The sequence below is a fragment of the Leuciscus leuciscus genome, assembly GCF_965113295.1.
Source record: "Leuciscus leuciscus genome assembly, chromosome: 18".
Lineage (NCBI taxonomy): Eukaryota > Metazoa > Chordata > Actinopteri > Cypriniformes > Leuciscidae > Leuciscus > Leuciscus leuciscus.
Genome location: NC_138742.1, coordinates 16,896,544 through 16,924,476, shown reverse-complemented (window position 1 = coordinate 16,924,476; position 27,933 = coordinate 16,896,544). Strand labels below are relative to the sequence as shown.

Here is a 27,933-nt window from a genome sequence, read left to right as displayed (position 1 = left end):
AATCCACCGAGAAATGTCTCCAGCCAGAGTCTGTTAGGCAAAAAATAATTGCACAAACCCCCATTTGGGACCGTGATTAAAACAAAGCACAGTCAAATTCGTGGTGGGCGTGACATGTTCAACACAATATTATAATTTTTTTGTAATGCAGATCATCAGAGCTGAGAGACAGATGTCTGTTTTGAAGCGACATGTGATGTAGCATGTCAACTCACCACGCACGGCTAAATAAATCACCACATGCATCCAAATTAATCATAACACACGGACAAAACTGGAGAGAGCGCTACACAGAAAGAAACGAGTCTTGTCAATCAGACACAGACGACGGCAGGTGAGCTTAGATTCGATCTCATCCAGACAGAATTGCAACTCATCTGACAATGAAAGCAACATTTATTTACTTTTTACTTCATTTTTAGCTTATACAAAAATACAGGATGTGCAAACGCATCCTCACCGTCCCAGAGCTGCAGTGTTATGAAATAGCTTTATCGCATTAATGTGCTCTTTGTTCAGACAGACATTTGTTCATTGATCCAGGTTAAAGTGTGTGCATTGAGCATTTCTTTGTATCTGATGCTGTCGTTTAAAGCGTTTGAAATATGTTATGAGGGCTGAATTACGTTTTTCGTCTTTTAGCTGTCAGTGCTACTGCCTGCCTGTACTGTAAAATCCCATCTGAACAAAGGCAATATGAGATCAGCCACCAAGCGAATACTGTTAAATAAGGCAACATATTCCTCTGTTGTATGGTTTCATTTGTTGTTATGGTATATACATGGCCAGAAGAAAATTATTTCCCAAACATCTACAATGAGCTTTTCTATTTCCAATTCTTGAACGAATCGTTCGTTTGAGTCGGATCTTTTCAATGAATCGATTTTCAATGAATGAAAGATTTGAATCCTACTGTATCGTTTCACTGGGAATCCTCTCTTTCGGACATATTGGATTCGTAATAACCGATGATTGAGCTGATAATAGCATTAGAGATGGAAACACAGGGAACACGTGGGAACGTAATTATTTCATGACGTAAAATAATTGCTGAAATGTTTTGTAACGAACTGTTCGAAGGAACCGATTCGAGGGAAGGAGTCTGACTTTCCATCACTAGCGAACTGATGTTAAGGAGGTGTGATTTGAGAATTGTGATGTAGCTTTTAAACAATGTAGATGGAGCGTTTTCAAATTGCTCGACGATTACTTGTTGTTGATGTTGTTTTGATGTAAGCAGTATCATCGGAGCCTCGATTAAGAACTAAACAAATTGTAAAGCAAACATCCGGCGCGACCTTAAAATGTGACGTCAGCGACCAGCACTCATGCGGCTTTCATTTACGTCAACAACACACAAGCTCCCAAACTGAGGCTTTATGCATTTTTCATATGGACTGTGATGATGCTCAGCCGCTGCACTTTAGGATTCAATCCAAAACATTCTTCATAAAGCAGACAAGCGAAACAAAAGGAAAAGGCGTCATCCATCAGTTCAGGTAGTGCTGCTTATACTCAGTGTTATTCTGCTGGATGACTTGAATGGATCAGAGGAGGAGGGGTGAGAGATGCTCTGTCTGGATGGGACACGGTGTGCTGAGTCAGATTTAATGATACTGGGGATGTTTGTTGGGTTTGTATTTAGCTGTATAACTCTGAATCGGCCTGTCTAGTATGCAAGAAGAAAAAATAAATATTTTTATATACTGAATAATCCGGTCCTCGCATTTCTGCTAAATACCAGTATTACAGCTATTGCTACTACTGTACAATCCTAATAATGAATACATTTTTGGTTCCCAACACCGTAAAAAGCTTTCAGAAACTTTTGATCAGATTAATATAATTTTTTTGATTATTATTTAATTTTATTTGAGCAAGTTACAATAATATATTGTAAATAATAGGCACCATTCATGAGACGCAAGGACAACTTACAAGCATCAAAAAGCACATATCAGCATAAAATATAAAGGCTCTCAGTATGGCCTAAAAACACAACATACAGTAAGATGAGTACATAAATACAATCACATTAAAGGCTGTTTAAAACGAACCCATGGAAGTCATGCGGATATGAGACAACAAGAGTGAGTGCAGAAGAAGATCTAAGAGTAGGAGTGTATGTGAGAAGAAACCGGACATATATGAACGGGTGAAATTATTGAGTGCCTTATGGGTAAGCAGCAAAACCATAAAGGCAATACCTTGTATTTAACCAGATACAAGTACAAGGGATGCGTGTTCAGTTGAAGGAGTTCTGGAAATAATACACACAGCTGAGTTCAGCACTAATGAAGTTTGTGAAGAAGTCATTGCCTGAAAAAACATCATAATACAACTTTATTAAGCAGTAATGCTGGAGTTTCTCAATTTGTTCTGAGGGGCCACACAGAGGCAGGCATCTACAGAAACTCTATCCTGAGTGCCTACCATACTACAAATAACTATTGTCAACAGTTTCATCTATTCTGCATTTTTAAACAGTTAGTGACCTCAGGTTTCAGACCGCATCGTTTGCTTTGTATAACTAAAGGATTTCTACATCTGAAACCCCATAGCCATTTTGTGGGCAGCCACACCACTGCTGGCTGTAATACTGAGCCTATGACTCTTTTCACGCTCTTTCACCTGTCGTCTGTTATTTGGAGTAACATGAGTAATGCTTTAGAGTTGGAGCCGTATCGTTAGGAAAACAAAACATCCCTTTGCTTAAGGCATTAGTTTATTTGATTTAAAACACTATACACCTCAATATCTAATAGAAGAGGTGCCGTCAACTGGATTGCTATTTATCATCCTCCTTTAAATTGTCTCTCACTGCTCCATCCAATCTTCCCACTCAAAGCGAAGTGTATGACAGATACCAGCACATGTTAACGTGGGCATAGCACAGTGGTTTCTATAGTGATGCTTTTGGAGAATTGAATGTGTGCAGCTGGCTGGCCAACTCATCACGACGTGTCCTGGTTCAACCGTTCCATACCATTCGTTCTTTCATCTGGAACACAGTTTCATTATTAAAATCAACCAGCCGGTTTATTTATGCAGCGAGTGAGTCTTTATGTGTGCGAGAGACCACATTTAAATAGCTTTTGAGGCCTCAGGCCAGTGAGAAAAGGCCACTGAGTATTGAGGAGAAAACCATATGTAGCTATAAGCTATAAAATGAGTGGGAATTTGTAATGTGAAGTGATAATTTTCATGATATTTAAGGCTTGAGCGCTTCGGTCTGGCTTGCTTCTCCCATTATGATTCTGTACTCGTTGTTCAAAATGCCTTGAAGCAACCATTATGCTGTATGGAAAGGAAATGTGAACCAAGAAGGCACAAATTGAAATGGATTTACAGCCTGACAAAGAACTCAAAGATTGTTAGAGGTAATGCACAGATGTTAAACGTTAAACATGACATTAGTTATTAATTAGCATTAGCTTGAATGAGAGTTCTTAAAGACCCTCATGAAATCATTTTTTATTTCTTGTCTTCGCTTAGCCTATTTTCTATTTAAATAGGAAATAAACTTCATCATAGCCTATGGTTTATTTACCATAATTGTTTTATATTTATAAAAAAAATAAATAAATAAAGTATTACAGTTGTGGTCAGAATTATTGGCACCCCTGGTAAATATGATCAAAGATGGCTGTAAAAATAAATCTGCATTCAATTCAAAATCTGAAATCTCAAAGAATTTGCTAAAGTCTTTCATTGAAGTAAAATAATTGAAAGTGGGGGGAAAAAATCACATTATGAAATAAAAAAATTTCTCCAAAACATGTTGGCCACAATTATTGGCACCCTTTAATTAAAAACTTTTTGCAACCTGATTTTGCCAAGATAACAGCTCTGAGTTTTCTCCTATAATGCCTAATGAGTTTGGAGAATAACTGACAAGAGATCAGAGACCATTCCTCCATACAGAATCTCTCCAGATCGATTGTCTTCAGTTCAGCACACTCATCTTCTATAGGGTTCAGGTCAGGGGACTGGGATGGCCATGGCAGAAGCTTCATTTTGTGCTCAGTGACACATTTTTGATGTTTGTTTTGGATCGTTTGATTTGTTATCTGTTAGTATTTGCTAGAATCTATAATACCATGTATCTGAACAAGATGTCCAGGACCTCCAGCAAAAAAATAGGCCCACAACATTAAAGATCCAGTGGTATATTTAACCTCGGGCATGGGGTACTTTGTATCCCTGTTTGCACCAAACCCATCTTGGGGGGTTGCTGCCAAAAATATCTTTTTTTTTTTAGTTTCATCTGATCTGACCATAGAAGCTGGTCCCTTTTGAAGTTCCAGTCGTGTCTGACAACTGAATACTCGTGTCTGAAAACTCGTCAATCTTCAGATTTTCATTTTCCTAAATTTTTCACTTGTAGAGGTCAATACTCAATAAGATTTAGGGGTATTGCATTTTGGAATGGTTTATCCCATTTAGCTATATTTTCTTTAATATGTTATAAAAGATGTATAAAGGATAATTTTATTGCTGTCTTGTAACTGTTTTCTTTTTTTGTTTGTTTATGTATTTTATGTACCCTATAGGATTTGTTTTTGATTGTATATTGTTATTATGTTGTGATTAACTTGATTCAGTCATACATTTATATATTTGTTATTGTAATTTAGCTCTTTCTTGAAATTTCATAGTTTCTGTTTTTCTTTGTTGTTTAGGTGGAGGCTTAAACTAAAACTAAAAACTAAAATATGCTAGAGTTTGTTTTTGGATGAGCGAGGAGGACTTTTCTTGGAACCCTCCCAAACAACATGTGGTGATGTAGGTGCTGTTTGATGTTTTTATTTTTATTATTTAGGAATTCTGACCCTAATACTCAACGAATCTCTGCAATTCTCCATATGTGATCCTTGGAGAGTCTTTGGCCACTCAAACTTTCCTCCTTGCCTTGCATTAAAGCAATGTAGAGACACGTGCTCTTCCAGGCAGGAACCTAAACTTCTTGAATTTTTGCCCTGATGGTGGAAATGGGAATTTTTAATGCTTTAGCTATTATCTTACAGCCACTTTCTATTTTGTGAAGCTCAACAATCTTTTGATGCACATAAGAACTATATTATTTGGTTTTACTCATTGTGATGGATGATTAAGGGAATTTGGCCTTTGTGTTTCCTCATATTTAAACTCCTGTGAAACAAGAAGTCATTGCTAGTCAATTTCATGTTCCTAGTCACCCTGGTGTGCTAAAAATGTAAATATTAATGGTAATATACTTCAGAGATATTTTACAAAAAAAATTCTAGGGGTGCCAATAATTGTTGCCAATGTGTTTTGAAGGAAAAACATTTATTTCATGATATGATTTACCTCCTACTTTCAATTATTTTACTTCAATGAAAGGTTAGATATTTGCCATTTTTTGTAATGAAAGATCAAAGGGATAAACAATGCAGATTTATTTTTACAGCCATCTTTGATCATATTTACCAGGGGTGCCAATAATTCTGACCACAATTGTATATCATTCACAATCCTTCATGAGATTGTAGTTCTTTCCCTCATTGAAGTTAAGTACATTCTTGTACCTTTGTCAGATTTTTTTATACTTTTATCTTCAAATTAAATGTTTGTTGGTTGGTTTGGTTCATGGCTCATAACTCTTTAACAAAGACTTGAAAAAAAATTCTTATGGGAAAAATTAATGGAAAAAATACTTCCAGAACCAAGACCATTGAAAAAGTGGGTCGGCACTGTTGCACTCTATTAGGAGGAGGGACATTCTCGTTTTAGACAGCATTTGATTGGACAAAAATCTCTAGTGCAGGATGAGTCATCAATACTTTTGGACTTTTTTCTGAAGAGGAAGAGTATATATCTGTTAAAAGCCACAAAACCCAATTTTTGACTACATTTGATGTGTTTCTCTCTTCCTGTAGTGTCCTAGAGTGAGGCCCAGGCTCCAGCAGGCCTTGGAGAGCACCGGCATGATGGAGGGGGGTATGCAGCTGCTGAACCGGGATGGACACAGCATCTCACACAACTCCAAACGCCACTACCACGACTCCTTCGTGTCCATGAACCGCATGCGGCAGCGCGGCCTGCTCTGCGACATTGTGCTTCATGTGGCCAACAAGGAGATCAAGGCACACAAGGTGGTGCTGGCCTCCTGCAGTCCATACTTCCACGCCATGTTTACAAGTAGGTCTTATTCTACATTGCTATTTTAGAAATGAAAACGGTTCTGGCCAATATGTCTTAAATAGGGCTGTCATTGTCATTGTTTTTAGTTTTTTTTAGCACTCCATAATGCCCTATTTGGGGTAAAAATATAAAAAAATACTGCTCTCTAAAGATATTTGAAGTAAACATACGATAATCCATAAGTATAAGTATGTCAACCAGATACTGGCATTGGATTATTTACATGCCATATTATCACGCGTTTCCTATTCATTTGAAATAATACCGTTATCGGCAATACCGGTATATTCCGACACCCCTTATCAACACGATAACAATATAATTGTTTTAAATATCACGGTTATCGTCAATACCGATATATTGCGAAACCTCTAGTCTCAAAGAGAACTTTTTTTTTGCCTAGTAATGTTAGGGATGGGCATTTTTGTAATTTTTTCATTTCGAGCACTGATAGGTCTGTTATAGACCTGCTACAAAAATAAATGTTGACAAATAAAAATATCACATGAAAATATTTCTATAAAAATACAACTAGAAAAATAACACTGCTAGATTATCAATAATGCACCAATGTTTTCTAAAAAAAGAAACATCTAAAAGGAATAGCTGCATGGAGTAAATCTGAAGAGTGTTAGCCCGTTTTAAATAACACATTCTACATGAGATTAATCAGAAATCCTAGATACACGACAACATGGCTGTAACATTACAACTTATATCTGCACAAAAAGACGCAAATGCAAGTGAACTTGAACTAAGTTATGTGCTAGGCAGAAAGTGTTACTCCCACTGTGGATACACTTCTCCTCGTAACAACGTGCTGAAACATGGGCTACTAAAGCACAAAGAGTTCACAACATTCTATAGTGTTCTCATTATAATGTTATGGCGCTGCACAGCTTCCTCCTAATTGTATTTTCACCTGCTGTCAAGTAATTCCAGACATCCCTGCATGTTTTCGAAGCTATGTCGAGAAACAATTTTGGTTAGAACATATGCCTACTGTTGAAAAAAAATTACTAGAAAAAATAACACTGCTGGATTATTAATAACATCATCAATGTTTCTGAAAAAGAAACATCCAAAAGGAATATGACTGTCTCAAATAACCCAATCATAGACAATAATGTTGGGCATTAACGTTTGAACTGATGCTGAAGAGTTTATGAACACTGGTAAACTAAAGCGCTTTGCTAGCGGGTTAATAAACTCAACCAACTCAACCAAACGCATCCTATATGAGATTAATCAGATATATAAGCTACTAATAAAATTAATATTACGACTGAATGTGAATGTGTAACTCCTGTTGTGGATACACTCTTCCTGTACCAACAACGCTGAAACACGGACAACTACTAAAGCACAAAGAATTTACAACATTCTATTATAATAGAGTTCAAATTATAATATTATTCTGGCAGATTGGTGCTGCACATCTTGCGCCTAACTGTATTTTCATGATACAAAGTGATTCAGGCATCACTGCGCACTTTAAAATCCATAGTTTTACTTTATTTCTCCGGTCTGGACAGCATGCTGTCCTAACACTAACCAATCAGACCTCAGGTACCGCCCAAAATGCCACAATAACCAATCAGAGAAAAATAAATATATTTTTTAAAGTCATGGCTATCATCGTTTTCATGATCGAGTACTCAAGTACTTGTGCACATCCCTAGGTAATGCATTTAATTTTTACAAGTTTAATATCTGCGATTATTTACTATATTTAAGTTTTTTGTTGTTGTGTGAAATCAGGAGTACGCTATCATATAGATAGTTCCAAAGCTAACACATGAACTAAAAGGTGAAAAAACTATTTTGACTTCACATGGTCTTTAAGGTGAACATGTATTGTGTATTGTGTAGTTTATTTCCAATGTACGTTACCTCAGCTTCTGTTTCAAGCCTTTCCTTCCTTCCTTCCTTCCTTCCTTCCTGCTTTTTGTCATCTCCTAATGTTTTTCCATGCTCTATTCTCTTCCCTGTCTTGGTCTCAGATCAGCAGGTGCCTGGTTTTTCCTATTGCTCAACAGTCCCGCTTCACCTCAGACTAGATTGTGATGGTATGAGTCAGGACAATGTGGGCTCTTCAGAGCCATGACTATTCTGAACTTACCATACACTATATCCACTTACAATGCACTGATTTAAACTCCATTACACATATCAAAACTTGCTTAACTTACAACAAATAATCTTCTTGAGTCTGGACTAATTTGTACTAACACTGAGTGTGCTGCATTTCTGTTATATGTAATTCTAATATCTAACAAAATTATTGTTCATATTTTCTTGAACCCCCGGTTTCACAGACAAGGCTTAAGCTAGTCTCAGACTAAAATGCATGTTTGAGCTGTTTTAACTAAAAGCAACTTGCACTGACATATCTTAAAATATGTCAGTGCCATTGTTTTGTCTCAAGATTCACAGCATTAATGTTTTTTTCTAAGGCACGTTTATAAAAGCTACTTAAATGTCCTAATTGAACAAAGGCCTAATCCTGGCTTAACATTAGCCCTGTCTGTGAAACCAGGCCTATATATCTGCTAACAGTATGATGGCAAATAATATCCGAATAGAAATAAGTGGTTACGATTATATAGATGTAAAAACACAAAAGAAGATAATCTCTTTCCTTTCATAAAATGACATTATGCAAACAGTTTAAAAGTTGTCTACAAAGATAGAACATTTTATTTAAATGATCCAGCAGTTCATTTTTATGTGGAATGTTAATTTAACTGTTCAGTGTTGTCATACGTCTCATAATAAAAAAAATAAAAAAAAATATATTATTATATTTAGTATAAATACTATTATAGTATTTATTATTATTTTGAGTTTGCTTTTATTTTTTATATTTATATTTTTATTTTTGGTAATTTTTTCTTGGTTTTACAATTTTATAAAAAAAAAATATATATATATTTCTTTAATAATTTTTTTATTTCAGTTTTAGTACTTCAACCAACTTGTTTTATTTTAATTAGTTGCCAAAGCAGCATTTCTAAAAATAATTATTTAAGTAATATTTATTTTATTTCAACTTTATTTTAATTAACGAGAACTATTTTTAATAGTTTTAATTAAGAATAACAACACTAGTCTTAAGGGTCGTTCATTCATAAAGGGATTTCCGGTTTCATGAATGTCACTGAACGTTGACACTGCAACAAAATCAAACAGAGTTTGCAAACTTTATGCAGATTTCATGCAAATATAGTACAGACAGTGAGATACAGTCTCTGTCTGATACAGTTAAATATATGTAGCAGTCAAGTAGGAACGTCTGCTAGCATCCAACAGCACAGATACTCTGTGAACTCGGAGCAGATGATCATCCCATTTCTGATCAGATTTTCAAAAGCTATTGCCAGGGGAGCAGCACCAATAACGTTCTAATGGGAACATCCACTTCGACAAACAGTACAACCACCAGAGCTCGCTGTATGTGTGAACGGGACATCAGTATCGTCAAACCCCTGGGAAACGGCCTAAATCTACCAGTGTTCTTCAAAAGCCTCTATTGCACAGCTGTGTGTGTTGTGACTGTGCAGATGAGATGTCAGAGAGCCGTCAGACCCACGTGACCCTGCATGACATTGACCCTCAGGCTCTGGAGCAGCTGGTGCAGTACGCCTACACTGCAGAAATCGTAGTAGGAGAAGGAAATGTGCAGGTATGTCGACTTTAGTGTCTTTTGAAGAGCATACTGTATTTTCATGCTCACAATTACCAGGATGTAATCTAGTTTGCTCTATTAGGTGCTTAACAAGGTGGTGTGTTCAGATGGTTTGTGCAAACTTACAATTTGCATCTTTGCAAATGCAGGCCTTCTATTTGTGCTGTTTCAAAAGAACAAATGCATATGTGGCAGCTCATTTACAAGAATTTGGCTCATGATTAGACTAAAGGTGGAGTCACATCAGTGAAACTTCAGTGCATTTCCAGCAAAACTTTGCATGCACAAAAGGTCCATTGTCTATTGACAATGTAGGCTCACACAGAAGTCACTTTCAAACCAAGCAGCTTTCTCTTGGTTATTGTAACAAATTTGAACATGAGTGAGATCTGCTTGAGGGACTTTTTTGGCCTCAACATTGCTGTTGAAATGGGCAACAAAAAAAATTTAACAGGAAAATCCAGTAAATGTGACCGCACCTTAAGATGATGTTAAAGATTCATTTCTGAAAATGACTACTTCTTAATTCTTACTTCTACTGCTTTACTTGAGCAGACCTTGTTGCCGGCAGCTAGTCTCCTGCAGCTCAACGGAGTGAGAGATGCCTGCTGTAAATTCCTCCTCAGCCAGCTGGACCCCTCAAACTGCCTGGGCATCCGTGGCTTTGCGGACACTCACTCCTGCAGCGACCTTCTCAAGTCAGCCCATAAGTACGTCCTGCAGCACTTCGTGGAGGTCTCGAAGACTGAGGAGTTTATGCTGCTACCTCTCAAACAGGTGAGCGATCTGCTTTGTAGTTAATGTAGTAGAATACTAAATTCTTCATCATTTTCAGCGTTATTTTAGTATTTTGTCATTAATAATAATTTATTTTATTTGTAGAATTTTAGTGCTTTAGTACTTAAACGTATTTATTGCAGTTAGTTGCCACAGCAACATTTCTCTCTACTTTCTTCTGTGAAACAAAATATTTTTTTTTGGTAAAACATAAATGTGATTGAGAATTGGGGTTGTTAAGCACCAAAATGACACCATAAAAGTACACATGATAGCTTTGTGTGAGGAACAGATTGAATCGCCCGGGGTCATAAAAAATTCAAACTGTAAGAAACTCTGATGCAAGAGGGGTTTTAAGAATAGATTTATTCAGGATGTAAAAAGAAGGGTGTAAAGTGTACCCGTTAAATGATGCATGGGTAGTGCTGGGGAGTTGAGCCATAACAATCCTTGAGGGAAAAATGGTTTTGGCCACGGATGTCTAATTATATATATTTGTCACTGACACCACTTCCTGTCACATTGGCCTTGAGCTTTTTAAAAACACAATCTCTTCACTTGATCCTGCCTCTCCTCCTCTCGTCATCTGGGAAGTCTTGATTCTTTTTACTTAGTCAAAAAAAAAAAAAAAAAGAACTGCTCCATTTCGACCTTTGCTGAAGGAATGCTGGTCACATCCTGGCTTTTAATACGCCCCCTCATCCTACTCAAAGAAAAACTCTCCCAAGGTCTGGAGAAAGCTGTCCATTAGCATTTCCATTAATCTCAATGGCAGTTTTTCTCAGAAGTGTGTGGTTCAAATTCTGACATCTTTGCTCATGGGCATTATGGGAACTGAAGTTTTGAATCAACAGAGCTGTAAAAGCCATGCGACTAGCAACTATCTTAAACTGTGTCGAAGGAAGCAAGCAGGGAGACATGTCAATTTATGTTTTTAAAATCCCTTTAAAAATATATATTTTTTAAAGTTTTATATATATATATATATATACTGTATATATATATATATATATATATATATATATATATATATATATATATATATATATATTAGGGGTGGCACGGTTCACAAAACCCACGGTTCGGTTCGTATCACGGTTTTAGGGTCACGGTTTTCGGTTCTGTACGGTTCTTGTTGTTGTTTTTTCTTTTAATCTTTAACACTCCAAAAATTTACTTCAGCATATGATATATAGCTGAATTATCTAATTATTAATTAATTTATTTCATAAATGGGGTGTGTTTGCAAAACGCAGCTTCTCATTTCCCGTGGGCTGTGTCGGACAGTTATTTGTCACCACTTTTTGCCAGGGTTGACATTATGTCCCAGCACGGATGTACCAATACAAATAAATAAAACATTTCCAGTTAACTAGCAAAGTATTCGTTTCGTTCGTTTGTTAAATAAGAAGCAATCTAGCGCTGAAATGTGTTTTTTTTAATCAAGTGATCAAAGTGCTCGTTGCCGTTGCGATCAGTGGCGCTGATACAGTGTTCTCGTGGCTCGCGCACACACCGCAGCGGCCGCACATTCTTCACTCAGACGCGCGCTTCAGTCCGTTGAGGAGACTCTAGGCTACTCTATTCGTTCCGATGAAATCACAAAACAAAATTCATACAAATCTGTGCCTGCTTGATATACAACCGCTGATAAACATAATCGGTTTTGATGAAAAAGAAAAATATATACGAGTGCAGATTAGAACTCAGAACCTTTGACACGCTTGGCAAGTTCTGCCACTGGACCATTAAAGTACATACCGGTACGTGGAACAGTCGATCTATGTAGCCTATTTATTCACGTGAAAAAAACAACATATAGCCTAGTGGAGTTGATCTCATTAAATGTCTAAGTAAACCCAGTGTACTATTTAAATCGATTGCTGGACATTGTAATGTTATTCTACATTTGTCTGATTTATGATTTAGCATTGTATTAGCAGTAGCACGGGCACAAGGCTACATTGCGCATGCGTCGAACCGTGCGAACCGCGCGACGCACACACGCACCGAACCGAGACAAGCGAACCGAACGGTTCGGATGTTTTTTCATGTACCGTGCCACCCCTAATATATATACTTTATATATAACAAATATAACTAAAGTGCCCCACAATAGGTTTGAATCCAATGTCAATAAACACTTACATTTTCTCATAATATACATTGCCCATAACCCAATTTCTCAAAGAGTCTGAAAACGTTTAGTTTGAAGACTCAGTCTCTCTAAACCCCTCTTTTCCGAAAGCCTACTCTGCAGTGATTGGTCAGATGGCCCAGTATTGTGATTGGTTTATCGCTTACAGTGCATGTCGGAAACAAAAAAAACCCATAACCATATCTGAATTTCGGCTCCAGAGGCTTCCTCAGCACCTCATACACAGTGATACGAACAGGAACGATGGCGTGGGTTTTTCCATATAAATGCCAGCGTGAGTTCTCATCCTTTTGACAACACAAACCAAACTCTTCCAGGCCTCAGCTGGAAGAAAGTTTCGGCAGTTTTGAATCGATTCTTTATTTTAGGAGACAATCATTTTATTTGTCTTGCACTTTGATCTTCAAAACTTTGCAGACCTTTTACATTAACAAACAGCTATATTACACACTGCATGAAAGGTTTCGAAAAAGACACTTTAAAGAAATTAAATGTATTTTATTCTGCAAAGATGCATTAAATTGATCAAAAGTGACAAAGGGTATTTATAACGTTAGAAAATATTTCTGTTTCAAATAAATGCTGTTCTTTTGAACGTTCCATTCATCAAAGAATGAAAAAATATATTTAGTAAGCAGCACAGCCGTTATTAAACATTAATAAGAAGAAGAAAATTGTCTTGCATCAATCAGCATATTAAATGATTTCTGTTGAAACATGTGACACTGAAGACAGGAGTAATGGCTGCTGAAAATTCTACTTTGCCATCACAGGAATGCATAACATTTTAAAATAGATTGTAATAATATTTTGTAATATTACTGTTAGTGTTTTTACTGTATTTTTTGTCAAATATATTCATTGGCAAGCATAAGAGACTTCTTAAAAAAATGTAAAATAAAATCCTACCAACCCGAAACGTTTGAATGGTAGTGTAGTGTACTACTTAATATATATTTTATACATTATTATATATCCCCCAAAATATAATTGCAATATTTGCATTTTATATATTGCTTGGGAAAATGTATGCAGTCAGAATACACAGGAAAGTTTGAATGGCTGTGAATTGAGAGAGCTGGGTTTTTTTTTGGCCCCATATGATATAGTTACAGCTAACTGGACCATGCTTATCAGCCAAACTTTGAACTCTTCTTCGACTCACCAAAGCAAAAATGTCAGCATGCATTACACCGCAGTGACACTGATATAAGTGCTCTCTGCATCAGCACTTCAATACACTGTCAATCATCCTGCTCGAATATGTGGTGACAACTGCACGTCAATGAGAAGCTGAGACAGCTAATCAGCAGAAAGCAGCCCCTGCTCTCATACAACACTAATTTCATCAGCTCTAATCCGCTCTCTTCGTAGAAGAGCATTCTTTTGAATAATCGGAGTGCTGCTGGTAGTATTAGTTTCCCTGTGTTTTTGAAAAGTTACATGATTCCATGAAATCCCCCTGCTGTTCAGACACTGATTACAGAGGACCATTAGGGCTTGCTGATGACATGGGCACTGCTGTTCCCTCTCTGTCTGTGATTCTCTCTCACTCTTAACAGCTGTTGCAGGCTAGAGGCTTCCACTGGCCCCATATTTAACCCACAAGACCTAGGAAATGCTCGTAGTCATGTTAACTGTGCCCTTTGCCCCAAATAAACAAACAATATGTGACAGGAATTCTGCAAAGGCTGTTGTAGTGCCTCTGAGTGTGTAGAATAGATGATGGTGATGGTATTACATTTGTCCCGAGCTGCTGTGATGCTGGTCATTTGGGTTGTAATCCTTAACACCTCTGTCCATGTCCATGAGCTGGTCTCGGGCATTGGCTGAAGTCTCTTAAATTCATTTTACCAAAATAATAATTATAATAATTATAAAGTAATTTTTGCTGTTTCTTCATCACTTACAGCAGCAAATTAAATTGCAAAATAATGGTATGGTTTCCCAAACACTTATCACTTCTTCCACCCCTACCTCCTCTTCTGCCATTGTTCAATCTGAAACTCACTCAGCACAATTGGTTGACCCAGAAGTTGACATGTTAACATGAAGTTGGCAAACAAAGCAATGTTTTGAAAGTAAGTCAATTATAACTAAATTATATACTATTTTGGGTCACCAAAAAATTACTTTGGAAAATAATTGGAATGTATATTATTATCAAGTAAAATTCAATTATATTATTAAATCAAAATTTTATGTTCATATTACCATTCAAAAGTTTGGGGTCAGTAAGATTTCTTTTAAAGAAAATAAAACTTTTATTCAGCAAGGATTCATCAAATAATTTTTTTTATTTTTTTATTTATTTTTTTATGCCTTGGTTTCCACAAAAATATTAAATGGCACAATTGTTTTCTACATTAATAATTTAGGAAATGTTAAATTTTGAGCTCCAAATCAGCATATTAGAATGATTTTTGAAGGATCATGTAACGCTGAAAACGGAAGTAATATTTAACATAATAACATTTAATTTCACAATATTACTGTTTTGACTGTATTTTTATCAAATAAATGCAGAATTGGTGAGCATTAGAAACGACTTTTAAAATCATTTGAAAAAATCTTACCGACCCCCAATTGTAATTATACAGTAATTAGACTGTTGATTAATGTAATATTGACTTTCAAACAAACTTTTTCAAACAGATTTTGTTTTTACATTATTATAATGTATCAAACTGAGCTGTCCCGTTCAATATATTGCATAATTTTGTTGTGTCAGTCTCTCAACAAGTGCATTTAAATGCGCTTCATTCACACTAAAACACAAATTTGTCTTTCAAAATGTTAATTAAAGACTTTAGTCTGACTGGAACCATAATCATAACCATAAAGTTTTAAGATCAGTTATGAACCCTTTCTTGTGATTTCTGCAGGTGCTGGATCTGATCTCCAGTGATAACCTGAATGTCCCATCAGAGGAAGAGGTGTACAGGGCTGTGCTGAGCTGGGTCAAGCATGACATTGATGGGCGGAGGCAACATGTGCCCCGGGTGGGTGTGATTCCTCCTGTCAAACTGCGCTTTTAGCAACATCACAGTAAATCACAGGATTAGTGCTTAATAAAGGATTATGTCTCTGCAACTCGATACTTGTTTCTCTATTCCCTTCCTTTGTACTCTCTGATCCTTTTTACACACACACACACACACGTCTTACCTCTCACTCCGTCCATTTCTCTGTTCAGTTGATGAAGTGTGTGCGTCTGCCCCTGCTGACACGAGACTTCCTGATGAGTAATGTGGATACAGAGCTGCTGGTGCGTCACCACTCCGAGTGCAAAGACCTGCTGATCGAGGCACTGAAGTATCACCTGATGCCCGAGCAGAGGGGCGTGCTCAGTAACAGCCGCACCCGACCGCGTCGATGCGAGGGAGCCAGTCCGGTCCTCTTCGCCGTAGGTCTGTAAACGAGCATGTAAAAACACATGCACAAATGTCTGTATGTTGTTGGATTGATTTAAATGCGTGTCTTTCAGGCGGGGGCAGTCTCTTTGCTATTCATGGAGACTGTGAGGCCTATGACACCAGGACTGACCGCTGGCACATGGTTGCGTCTATGTCAACACGGCGGGCACGAGTCGGAGTGGCTGCAATCGGAAACAAGCTCTATGCTGTGGGCGGGTACGCAGACACTAAAGCCTTTTTCTGAGAATCAACTGCTTTTTCCTTTTATAACACCAATCTTAAGTGACAGAGACCCTTGTGTTTTGAATACCTTTTGAAAATTCAAAGTTATGTGGCAGCAGTGTGAGCTGCTTTAGAATAAAATTTTAATAATTTTAAACCCCTGGAATAATTGGAAACCTAGGGAAACCCATTGACATTTTCTCTCAATTTTGAATTTTATGTCATAATTTTTATTTTATATAATTATTCTTAATATCTTGTAATTTTGACTTTTCATAATTACTTTTTATCTTTGTCATAACTGACATTTTGTCATAATTTTCAACGTTTATCTCATATAACCTTGTATGACAAAATTTTATTTTGTCATAATGATGATTTACCAAAGCACATTTTTTTCTTATGTGGCGAAAATTGCTTTCCATAGAAACTTTTTTTTTTTAACTGGCCAATAAACTCAAATACATCATGACAGGTTGTAAGTCTTTAACTCGATGCAGCATATAAAAATACGGCATGATGCAAGATGCTGAAAAAACAGGAAGATATGACTACAACCAAAGACACATATAAATGTACATACATATGAAAATAATGAAAAATAGCACAGATTTGATTTATTACATAACAAAGGGAACAGAATGTGCAGAAAGCTATGTTATTTCCTTCAGATTTCTCTGCTGAGGCAATCAAGAAGTTACTTAAGGTTAATTAGGAAATGTGTCACTTGTTGACTAATGAAATTCTATGAATGATGACGGTCTTGTCTTTACTTGCATGATAAAGATGCAATTTATACAAAGACGCATGAAAGATCTATTGTTCCTCTCTGTCTTTTCCCAAAACAGGTATGATGGCACCTCTGATTTGGCTACTGTAGAGTCGTATGATCCAGTAACAAATGTGTGGCAACCTGAAGTGTCCATGGGAACAAGGAGGAGCTGTTTAGGTGTGGCGGTCCTGCATGGGTTGTTGTATGCTGCAGGAGGATATGATGGTGCTTCCTGTCTCAACAGGTATGCTATTCAGTCAAATAAATGTGAAAATCCTAAAAATAATGATAATAAAGAAACATATAAAACAGCATTGATTGTTAATCTAAGATCGGTTAAAGCTCTAGAAATGTATGTGAAATTATCTATAATATTTAAAAAGTAATATTACAAACATCATTAAATATAACTGTGTTAATATTTTGATTGGAAATAAGATGACGATATGCAGGGAAAATGTCTCTCTTTTTTTGTTATTACGTAATTGTCAAATAATATGACATTTCTCTCTCTCTCTTTGATTGTGTCTTCAGTGCGGAGAGGTATGACCCTCTGACCAGTACCTGGACCTCCATTGCTGCCATGAGCACCAGAAGGAGATATGTTAGAGTGGCCACATTAGGTAAAAAATATATAATGCTCAGGGCTTGACATTAACTTTTTTGCTCACCAGCCACTGTGGCTTGTGGTTTTCCAAAGTTACTAGCGACTCAGCATTTTCATAGGCCACAATTTTGACATCAATACCATGGGGAAAAACTGGCATATAGATATTTTTTATATTATCTCATAATTTGCCGGCAGGTATATTAGGCTGCTGTCACTTTAAGACCTGATGCACGGATCCATTTTACTGTTACACATGCGTTTTCTTTCTCAACTGTTTTCGTTCACTTAAAACATAACTGACTGTGTTTATGAGAATACGTGTCAAGATCGGCATTTTGACATTATTTTATGTGTATTTGATTGTTTAAGCGCAGTAAGCAGCGAAAACAAACTCAATTGAATACTGAGAGGCGGTTTTATGTGCGCACACTTTGGGAATGAGTAAAATGATGCGCAATCCCACGCCGAAATTCAAGCTCTGTAACACCAGCAATATTCATCCGAAGCAAATGAAACGAGTGAGTGAGGGGAGGCGGATTTGTGTGTCAACTCGCTGTCGGAGAGATGAGAGCGTGTGAAAGCGCAGCTATTACAGTGTTTTCTGTGGAAAATGAGCATTGGAAGTGTTTCAGATATTTCAGTATCGATATGTATCGAAGAATCTATATTTTTGATAACACTAGCTTGCTTGATTTACGTTAGTTACGCGCATTTGCGCGTTACGTTAAGTGTTTCCCACGTGAAGGTACTTTGTGATGTACGTTGTCATGACGTTCACGCGTGCAAAACTGTAACGATGTATCTACAAGGTAACGCGATGTAACCTTGCTCTCACTTGAAGTGTGTGTCCACATTAAGTCCTTGAATTTTAGGGTATTGGAAGGTCCTTGAAAGGTCCTTGAATTTGACGTTAACCAAGGTGTGGGAACCCTGACTACATTGCACTTAGTTTATTATTTCAGATGCCTTTTTTAAAAGACTAAAATTGAAAAATGTATATATTTTATATAAAATTCAACCTGCCAAAGTGCTAGTAGGAGTGACAGTACAGCTGCAAGCTTTACCTATATCTTTGCCTGTAGAAATGGTTAATGTCCTCTGTGTTTGCTGTAAATGCAAACATGAACCTGTTTCACATATTTCTTCTGTTAGATGGCAGTTTGTACGCTGTCGGTGGGTACGACAGCTCCTCACACTTAGCCACAGTTGAAAAATACGACCCTCAGGTATGTGACACATTTCTCTCTGATATGTTGAAAATGTCTCAAGGGTGTGTTTTATGTTTTCTCTCCATGGGTAAATAAATGACTAAAGATGGTATTATATTTTTCAGAGTAATGTCTGGACTGCCATTGCCAACATGCTGAGCAGGAGGAGCAGTGCAGGGGTGGCTGTACTGGAGGGCATGCTTTATGTTGCAGGGGGCAATGACGGTACCAGCTGCCTAAATTCAGTGGAACGGTACAATCCAAAAACCAACACCTGGGAGGGAGTGGCCCCCATGAACATCCGCAGGTTCGAAAGTGGCATTCAAGCATTTGTTAAAGGGATAGTTCACCCAAAAAAATGTATTCTGCCATCATTTACTCACCGTCATGTTATTCCAAGCCTATATGCATCTCTCTCCTCTGCAGATCACAGAAGAAATTATTTTGGAAAGTGTTTTATTTATTTTTTGCAATGAAAGTCATTGGGGTCCATTTTTTGCTTTTTTTTGGACCCCATTGTCTTTCATTAGCTATGTTTCCATCCAAAATGGCGAATTTAACATGCGCAAAATGGGAATGAAACATTGCATAAAACATTTGTAAATAAAGCACCATTTCCATCCCATGTGTTCTAGAGAACAAAATCGTAAATCATAAATGCCTGGTGTTTGGGAACATAATCATGTGAGATGCTTCTGGGAGGGAATTAAACCAAACCATTCTGATGACAGACTTTGACTCAGGCATTTCAAAATGATCAATCCAACATTTGAGATGCTGTTCAATGAAATTGGTCTGCTGGTTAGTCCAGTTGTCCAATCAAATCCACAGGCAAAGTCACGTGAGGTTTTTGTTGTGCATCGAGGGATTTATTCAGTAAATGTGTTTCCATCGTAGTTTATGTGCATGTCTTCTTATCGGATAAAAACGATTATCCGCCTCAATTGAGCGCATGAGTTTTTTAGAATTCATGCACATGTTTGCTTTTCCATCCAGTGTTTTCCCAATATGCGCATACAAATAAGTGGATGGAAACATAGCTATTGTATCAACAAAACAGCTGAAGCATTATTCAAAATATTTTCTTTTGTGTTTTACAGAAGAAAGTCATACAGGTTTGGAATGACAAAAAAGTTTTTATTTTTTTATTTTTCAAGTTCCTAATGGACATTTTCTTCTCTTGGTCTTCAGGAGCACCCATGACCTGGTCGCCATGGATGGCTGGTTATACGCGGTTGGAGGCAATGATGGCAGCTCTAGTCTCAATTCCATAGAAAAATACAACCCTCGTAGCAACAAGTGGGTGGCGGCGTCATGCATGTTCACGCGCCGTAGCAGCGTTGGAGTCGCTGTCCTGGAGCTCCTCAACTTTCCTCCTCCGTCCTCTCCCACTCTTTCCGTCTCCTCCACAAGTCTTTGACAAAGGGTAAAAACCCGGCTTAGCTCCAGCGGCCTGCCCTGCGTGGCAAAGAAGCGCAACTGCTCAGTTTGAGCACCGGACGAGGAGTGTTTCGTGGGCAACAGCGGCCTCCCTCTGCCTGGAGGAATACTGCAGCATTCCAACAGATCACAAGGGTAAAAAAGGATGAAAAGAAAAATCCCACACTCTCACAACTCTCACCCTATAAACCCCAGTGCTTGAAAGTGCAAAATAATGTTGCTCTGCCATTTTGCGGTGACTTTGTGTATGATGTATATCTAAATGTATATTTAATTTATGTTTACGATTCTTTTTTGAAATATTAAGAAATAATATATTAAACAGAAAAAAAAAGTATGAACAACTTTAGGAATGTAGCTCTTGACAGGTTCTGCTGCGCATGTTTACAGAAGAATTTCTGTAAAAAGTTTACAGAAAATATTTCCTTGGCAGAACACAATAATATAGTGCTGCTGTGCCACACTAGGTGGTAGTAATGTGCAATGCTGCCCTGTCTCACCACAGATGCGCATGGACATTTACAAGAAGAAAATTCTCACAAAGCGGGGGCTGGACTCTACACTACATTCAGTCTGCTCAGATCATGTTGATAACATAATATATGTTTTATGTATTTTCCCATTTATTTATCAAATGTAATATAAACATATGACACTATTTCAGAGATGTTTGAAGGACCACCTCTGTCTTAAGAGGGGAGATATAGTTTTAACGTACTTATTGCATATCAGAGAAGCACTGGTGTTTGGTATGAAATGTGAGTGTTATGGAGAACAGTTATTTCGTGTTTTATCCAGCGGACATGTTCGGTTTGGTTTCTACAGTCATGCAATACAAGCTTTTGAGAGTTTGAGCTCTACATGAGTACAAACTCTTCTAATATGACACGTCTATATCACAAACCAGGAGAAATGTCTTTCTAATAAAGACTATAGCCATACCTAAAAACTAGCTGTGACATTAAAGCTGCACTTTCTCGTGTTTTTCGAAAGGGTGATCGGTGCTCAGAACTAATTCTGATTAACTAACGGGTAATCGGTAATACTGACACTTCAATATCAAACCCTTAAATGTGAGTAACTCGGCTATTATAAGCTCCTATATGTTGTATGTCACATTTATTCATATTTTTGTCATAAGTCTTTAGTTGATAACATTGAACCATGTCATTGTATACTGCATTTTCTAAATTTTGCTTGATCGGATCTAGACAGTATGTATGTGTTGTGCTGTGATGTCATTGGTAACAGCCACTACCAATGCATCTTACCTCAGATGGGCAGATGAGTGAACAGTGGGTTTTGTGATTAGTTTAACTGATGAGAGCACAGATCACCCCAAAACAAGGCATAGTTTCCCCAAAATTGAAAATGTATTCACCAAAATGTTGTTCCAAACCTGTATGACGTTCTTTGCTACGTATAACACACAAAAAAGGAGATATTTAGAAGAATGTCTAAGCTGTTTTTTGTTTTGTTTTGTCTGTACAATGAAAGTAAATGTGAACAAGGGAAAGTCGTATGGAAAAAGAGCAGCTTGGACAAAATGGAAAAAAGCAGCTTGGACATTCTGCTAAATATTTTCTTTTATGTTCCACAGAAGAAAGAAATGCATACGGTTTGGAACGACATAAGGGTGAGTAAATGATTAACATTTTTGTGTGAACTATCCTTTAAGTAAATTCTGCTCTCTGCCATTTTATGTAGGTTTTAAAATGTAGCGTAGGATTATATGATTTCAAAACTTCTGAGAAGTTAGGATTTTATTTCCTTTTTTAAGGACTTTAATTCTGAGAAACATGTTTAAGGTCAGTATATATGTGTGTCCAGGGAGATTAGAGTGCTGCGTGTGTGCATTTCTGTAGAGGTGAAGCATCCTGCACTTTGACAATACATAACACCACAGGACCACGAGCCCACAGAAAGGAATTACAGTATGTATATAACCAAATATCCTGAAACTTTGTGCAATGTCAACGTAACTGGCTGTCTTTTCTTTTGTCTTTTTTTATTTTTTATTGTAATGTTGTTGAATGTGTTATATTGTGCCGGTTATGTTTTGCTATATTTAAGAACAAACATGAATTTTTTGCACTAATGTAAAATGGAGCAATATACTGCTGTATAAAATTAAAACACTACTGTAAATGATATAAAACTGTTTTCATGTGGAAAGAGAGTTTAATCTCAGTTGAACAGATAGATTGACACTTTAAAGGGATGTTCACCCAAAAATCTGTCTTTTACTCACAACCTGTTTCAAACCTGCATGACGTGCTTTCTTCTCCGGAACACGAAAGATATTTGAAGAATGTTGGTAACCAAACAGTTGTGCCCATTGACTTCCACTGTATGGACAATGAAATAAAGAAACTCTCAAAAACCATCTTTCATGTTCCACAGATTAAAAAAGTCATACAGTTTGGAACAACATGAGATTGAGTTAATGATGACAGTCTTCATTTTTGGGCGAACTTAGCCTTTTAATATGAGGACAAAACTGTTACTGGGTTTATAATTTAGCATTTGTGCAAAATACATGTTAAAAAGAGTCTTTCTTCAGAAGAACACAGACGGATTCATAGCAGAATGTCCAAGCCGCAAGTACAATGAAAGTGAATGGTGACCAAAGCTGTCAAGCGAGATTTGATCTGAAACCTCAGTTTGTTCTCACAAATGGCTTCAGAAAACAGTGCATTTCAGTTGTATGGACTAGTTTAATGATGCTTTATGTTGCTCATTGCCTCTGGTCACCATCCACTTAGAGTGTATGGAAAAAAGCAGCTTGGACACTTTACTAATTTTATCTTCTTTTGAGCTTCAACATCATACATGTTTAGAACGATGTGAGGGCGAGTAAATAAAGACAGAATTGAATTTTTAGTCGATCTGTCCCTTAAATAAACCAAATGATTTTTTGGATTAAAGGAGCGACCTTCAAAGCTCAGCCCATTAGAGTATCATTAGATTTGTTGCTCTCTGACTGATGTAAGCAGACAGCTGAGCACTCTCGCTTTACCCACCATGACCTCAGCTTCACGACACGAACACCTGTGCTGTGCGCTTACGCACACGTATACAGACACATTTGGGCAGTACATCTGATACGAGCAGGATGTACGTTAGAGTTTGCTTTAAGGAGAATATTCATTTCAACACTATGCAGTATTGTCCTGTTATTTTAGCATCGGTGTGTTTGCGTAATACCCCTTGTAGCCGTCTGTTGTTAGGCAGCTCTTTTAATGAGGGTAGGGGGCTGGGGAGGCTCTGTCACATTCCACTGCGCATGTCTCCAGCCCTGTGGCGTACTGATATGAGGGCCTATGATGAGTTTACGGTCTGGAGAGGCAGCTGCAGGACACTAACACGGCCCGGCCCGTCTCTGTCCAGTGGATACCCAGTCACCATAAACAAACCTCAGCTTTATTCACCTCAGCTGTCTACATAAACACAAATCCAAGCTCAAAAATATGCATTTGCAGTTTTGTATTCTATTAGATATAGCTAGCTAGATAGAAATACTGTTTACTTAGTTTGGGGTCAGTACATTTTTTTTTTTTTTTTTTTTATTAATACTGTTATTTAGCAAGGATGCATTAAATTGTTCAAAAGTGACAGTACTGAAATTTATGATGTTACAAAGGATTTCTATTTTAAATGAATGCTTTTTTTTTTCTTTTCTTTTTTTAAAATGGTCTACTCATAGAATCCTAAAAAAAAATGTATCCCGGTTTTCACTAAAATATTAAGCAGCACAACTGTTTTGAAATCTGAAATCAGTTGTGCTGCTTAATGGAATGCTTTTGTGGAAACTGATTTAAAAAAAAAATGTTTTTAATCTTTTGATGAATATTAAGTTCGAAAGAACAGAAATCTTTTGTAAAAATCACTTTTGAACAATTTAATACATAAAAAGTGTTTATTTCCTTAAAAAAAACCCAAAACTTTTCTGTCCTAAATTGTCTTCTCTAGAATTCTGAGATATCGAGTTACAAAGAAATCGGATGTTTGCGCAATCCTTTAGAAGTGGTTTATTCTGTGCCTGCATAAATTCCTGGGAACAAGGAATGATTTGGTTTCTTGCAGTTCTACTTTCTCCATCCCCGAATATACATTTGCAACATCCTTATTTCCATCTCTGTCAGCCATTTCTGTTGAACACAAAGGCATTCTACAAAAAAAAGTCACCTATTTGATGTATCCCTTCAAAGCCGGGTTTATTCCACCTCTTACACCATGTTTTTTTTTGTTCTGTGAGAGCTCTGACACCCGTGGTTCTCTCTTGCACACGTGGTCCATTGAAAACATCCAGAGGTGTGAAGTTAGCACCCCTAACGCACCCGGCGAAGTCTGAAAAAACATTGCAGAGGGACTTCCCAGACAGGGCCGTGCCGATAGCCTTGCTCAATCCACAGCTCTGATATGTGTGTGTGAAATTCTGAAGTATAGAAGAAATTCTATTCGTGACTCTGAAAGAACATTGGGAACTAAAATCTGATTTGTCTTATAATGCTTGGGATCTTTTTAACTTTCCCTGTACACTTCTTTTACATCTTTATTTCAAATAGCGGCCTACTGGAATTTATGTAATAGATACTGTCATAGATAGTAGATTAGGTGTCAAAGGCACAGGTCAATGTATGGTCAAAATGACTATTAGGGATATGAATCATAAATGAATGGTGACTGAGAGTTACATATTTTTCCTCCATTTGTTTATAGGACATAGTCCATTCACAGGCTAAGCATTTAGCCTCATCAGATCCAAACAAAAAAAAATCTCTTTCACATGAGGAAGCCAGTCATTGTTTTGAGTAAGAAGAGCTGCTCACATAAAATGTTGTGGGCAGTCAGATACACTGTTGTGTTTGGCTTGATTTTACACTTCCTTCCGTATCCTTTCCTTCTCCTTTGTGACAACTTAAAACCATTTTCTATGGCCTAATTCAAACATTCTATTACAACAAAATACTGTTGTTGTTACTAGACAATAATTATTCTACAACATGAATGAATTTCTTCCTAGTATACAATGACTATTTAAGCTCATAATAATAACCCTTGATAAATCTTATGTGTACAGGGGTTTATTTTGTCAAAAAATTTGGGGCCAATAAAGATTTCATTTGAATGTTTTTGAAAGAAGTCTCTTTCGCTTGACAGCATTTATTAGATTTCTTTCTTTTTTTTATTAGTTGAATCTTGTTTAACTAAATCTTGTAAAATTTTGGAAAAGTGCTTAACTTATTTTGAAGAGTTAAAGCAATGTAAAAACATATGTTGTCATAACTTAGTGACCGTATATTTTTTAACAGTATATATATATATACTGTATACACTGCATATATGTATATATATATATGTTTGTGTGTGTGTGTGTATATATATATATATATATATATATATATACACACACACACACACGTGCGCGCGCGCACACACACACACACACACACACACACACACACATATATGTAACACGATCCTTCAGTAATCATTCTAATAATGATGATTTGGTGTTCAGGAAACTTATTATTATATAATAAGTTTATAATAAATAAACTGCTTAATATTTTTGTGGAAACTGGTATCAATGTAAAACCTATTAAAGGGGTTTATTTTGTCAAAAGTTCGGGGTCAGAAAGATCTGCCGTGTAAATACAATTGTCGGACACTGACAGAACATTTTAAAACGTTAAAACAAATTTTAGAACAAAACGTGCTTATCTTACCGCTTACTTCAAATCCTAGCCTTCAAATACAGTGGTCTTTCGCTCACCAGGACTACATTTATTTGATCAAAAATGCTGTAAAAATATTATATATTATATAATAAATGACATTATATATATTATATTATTAATCTATTGGGGGTCTCTAGGTTGGCCAAAAAGTCTGAATAGAGGGATCCAGTGTTTGTAAAGATGGGAAATCCCTGATCTTACCCTTCCATTACACCTGCATATGTGAGGGATGATCTGACCTGTATTTTAAAGTAATCGAAACTTTGTATCAGGAGCAGACAGAAACCCATATGACTGGAAGTGAGATTTTCCCAGACTATGTCAGATGTTTCCCTGCTTTTTTCCCCGCAGTAATTTCCTTAAGGAGGCTCAGAGCTTGATACACAGTGAACAGCTTGTGACTCATGCGTAGTTCTGTGTTCAGAGAGAGAACGGGGGAATGATAAATCATCTCTGTTTTTCCATGACAGACATGCTGATACAATGAAAGAGCTCTTTCAAGAATATATTTCTTTTATCACCAACTGCCTTTGCCAAATTATTATTAAAAAAAATAGATAGAAGACCTATATGAGAGTTAATAAAACAGGTATGCTATCCTCATATTTTTGCAGTGCTTCTTCAGATTTTTTTTTATTGCTTCCAACTTAAGCTATTAGTCTGTACCAAGGAACTTCTCAATAAGCTGGTATAATTGTTGATAAGTGTATAAAGGTGTTGTGCTTAATTCAGTAAATTTAGGAATGTGTGGAATGTGACAGTTTGTTGCCTCCGGCGTGGCCTCACTTACATTTCCTGGTTCTACTGGTTTGAATCAGCAGCCGCCCACACTAGAACAATAAACTCTGAAATCCAATTTCTGAGGGTTTGTTTGAAAATATGCTGTGGGAATGAAACAATAAATAGTAAGAGTTGAAATGCATGGAGTTTACGTACCCATACATTCACACATCATTAGACCTGAAGAACCATTCAGAGAACGTATTCAAACACAGAATTCCTCATGCAATCATCATTAAGACACATACAAAGAGGGAGGCTAGAACTTGTAATTGCATTTGTTATAATGTAATATTCTTGAGGCAATCTGCATGTCTGACAGCTGGAAGACTGGGATGTCAGGGATACAAACCCTCACAGGACGAGATTAACTTGTGCTTTCTTGATTACAGGGAGTGTTGCTCTTTTAATTTGATTAGATCATATCTCACACCTTTGCAAACCATACAGTCACATGTGACAGGTTCACAGCAAACACCAATGAGTGTAATGCTGCTCCATGCTCAGAAATACCTTAAATGCTCATTACATATTCATGTTCTTAAATTATATCACATTTTTGTGGAAGATTTTGTAATGTTGTAAGAAGTTTAACTGTACTTATCTTACTTTTATAATTATTATTTTAGTATTTTTAGCCATGAATGTAGATTTTGATGCTGATATAAAAATGTGTAAATACTTAATCAGCTCATGCCTAACAAAACTGAAAAAGTAAATAACAACGAGCAATATTTTGTTTTGTTATGAAAATGGATTATATAATTAAACATAATATGATAAAATGTATATAAAAAAGTGTTTTTACCCCACACATTTTTCATACGCTATTATTATTATTATTGCCTTTAAAGTAAAATCATATTAATAATAAACACAAAAAATAAAAGCAAAATAAAAACATGTTCTCACCACGTTTTCTTTTTTACTGTTATAGAACTTTTTAATTACAA

At 36.6% G+C, this 27,933-nt stretch overlaps 1 protein-coding gene across 7 annotated transcripts; it reads left to right on the top strand.

Annotated features, from left to right (window-relative positions):
- Positions 1 to 146: 146 nt before the first annotated feature.
- On the top strand, positions 147 to 22,614 carry klhl17 (kelch-like family member 17). Of its 7 annotated transcripts, XR_014199590.1 has the most exons (14): positions 147 to 334; positions 5,901 to 6,162; positions 9,729 to 9,850; positions 10,409 to 10,630; positions 15,674 to 15,790; positions 15,985 to 16,198; positions 16,276 to 16,420; positions 17,275 to 17,442; positions 17,733 to 17,821; positions 18,961 to 19,034; positions 19,142 to 19,323; positions 20,208 to 20,591; positions 22,057 to 22,092; positions 22,287 to 22,614. XR_014199590.1 is itself a non-coding variant. In XM_082144759.1 (12 exons), exons 2-12 carry the CDS (start codon positions 5,949 to 5,951, stop codon positions 20,434 to 20,436), a joined length of 1,776 nt encoding a protein of 591 aa, XP_082000885.1. In that variant the 5' UTR covers positions 147 to 334; positions 5,901 to 5,948; the 3' UTR covers positions 20,437 to 22,614. The 7 variants fall into 7 exon arrangements, 3 of the variants coding, with proteins under 3 accessions (XP_082000885.1, XP_082000886.1, XP_082000887.1); XR_014199589.1 differs by lacking the exon at positions 22,057 to 22,092; XR_014199591.1 differs by having other exon boundaries at positions 22,057 to 22,614.
- The last annotated feature ends 5,319 nt before the right edge of the window (positions 22,615 to 27,933 follow it).

Coding starts and splice junctions, on each gene's coding strand:
- klhl17 (XM_082144759.1), top strand. CDS start 5,949: ATGATGGAGGGGGGTATGCAGCTGCTGAACCGGGATGGACACAGCATC. Junction 6,163..9,728: donor CTTCCACGCCATGTTTACAA/GTAGGTCTTATT, acceptor GTGACTGTGCAG/ATGAGATGTCAGAGAGCCGT. Junction 9,851..10,408: donor TAGGAGAAGGAAATGTGCAG/GTATGTCGACTT, acceptor TTACTTGAGCAG/ACCTTGTTGCCGGCAGCTAG.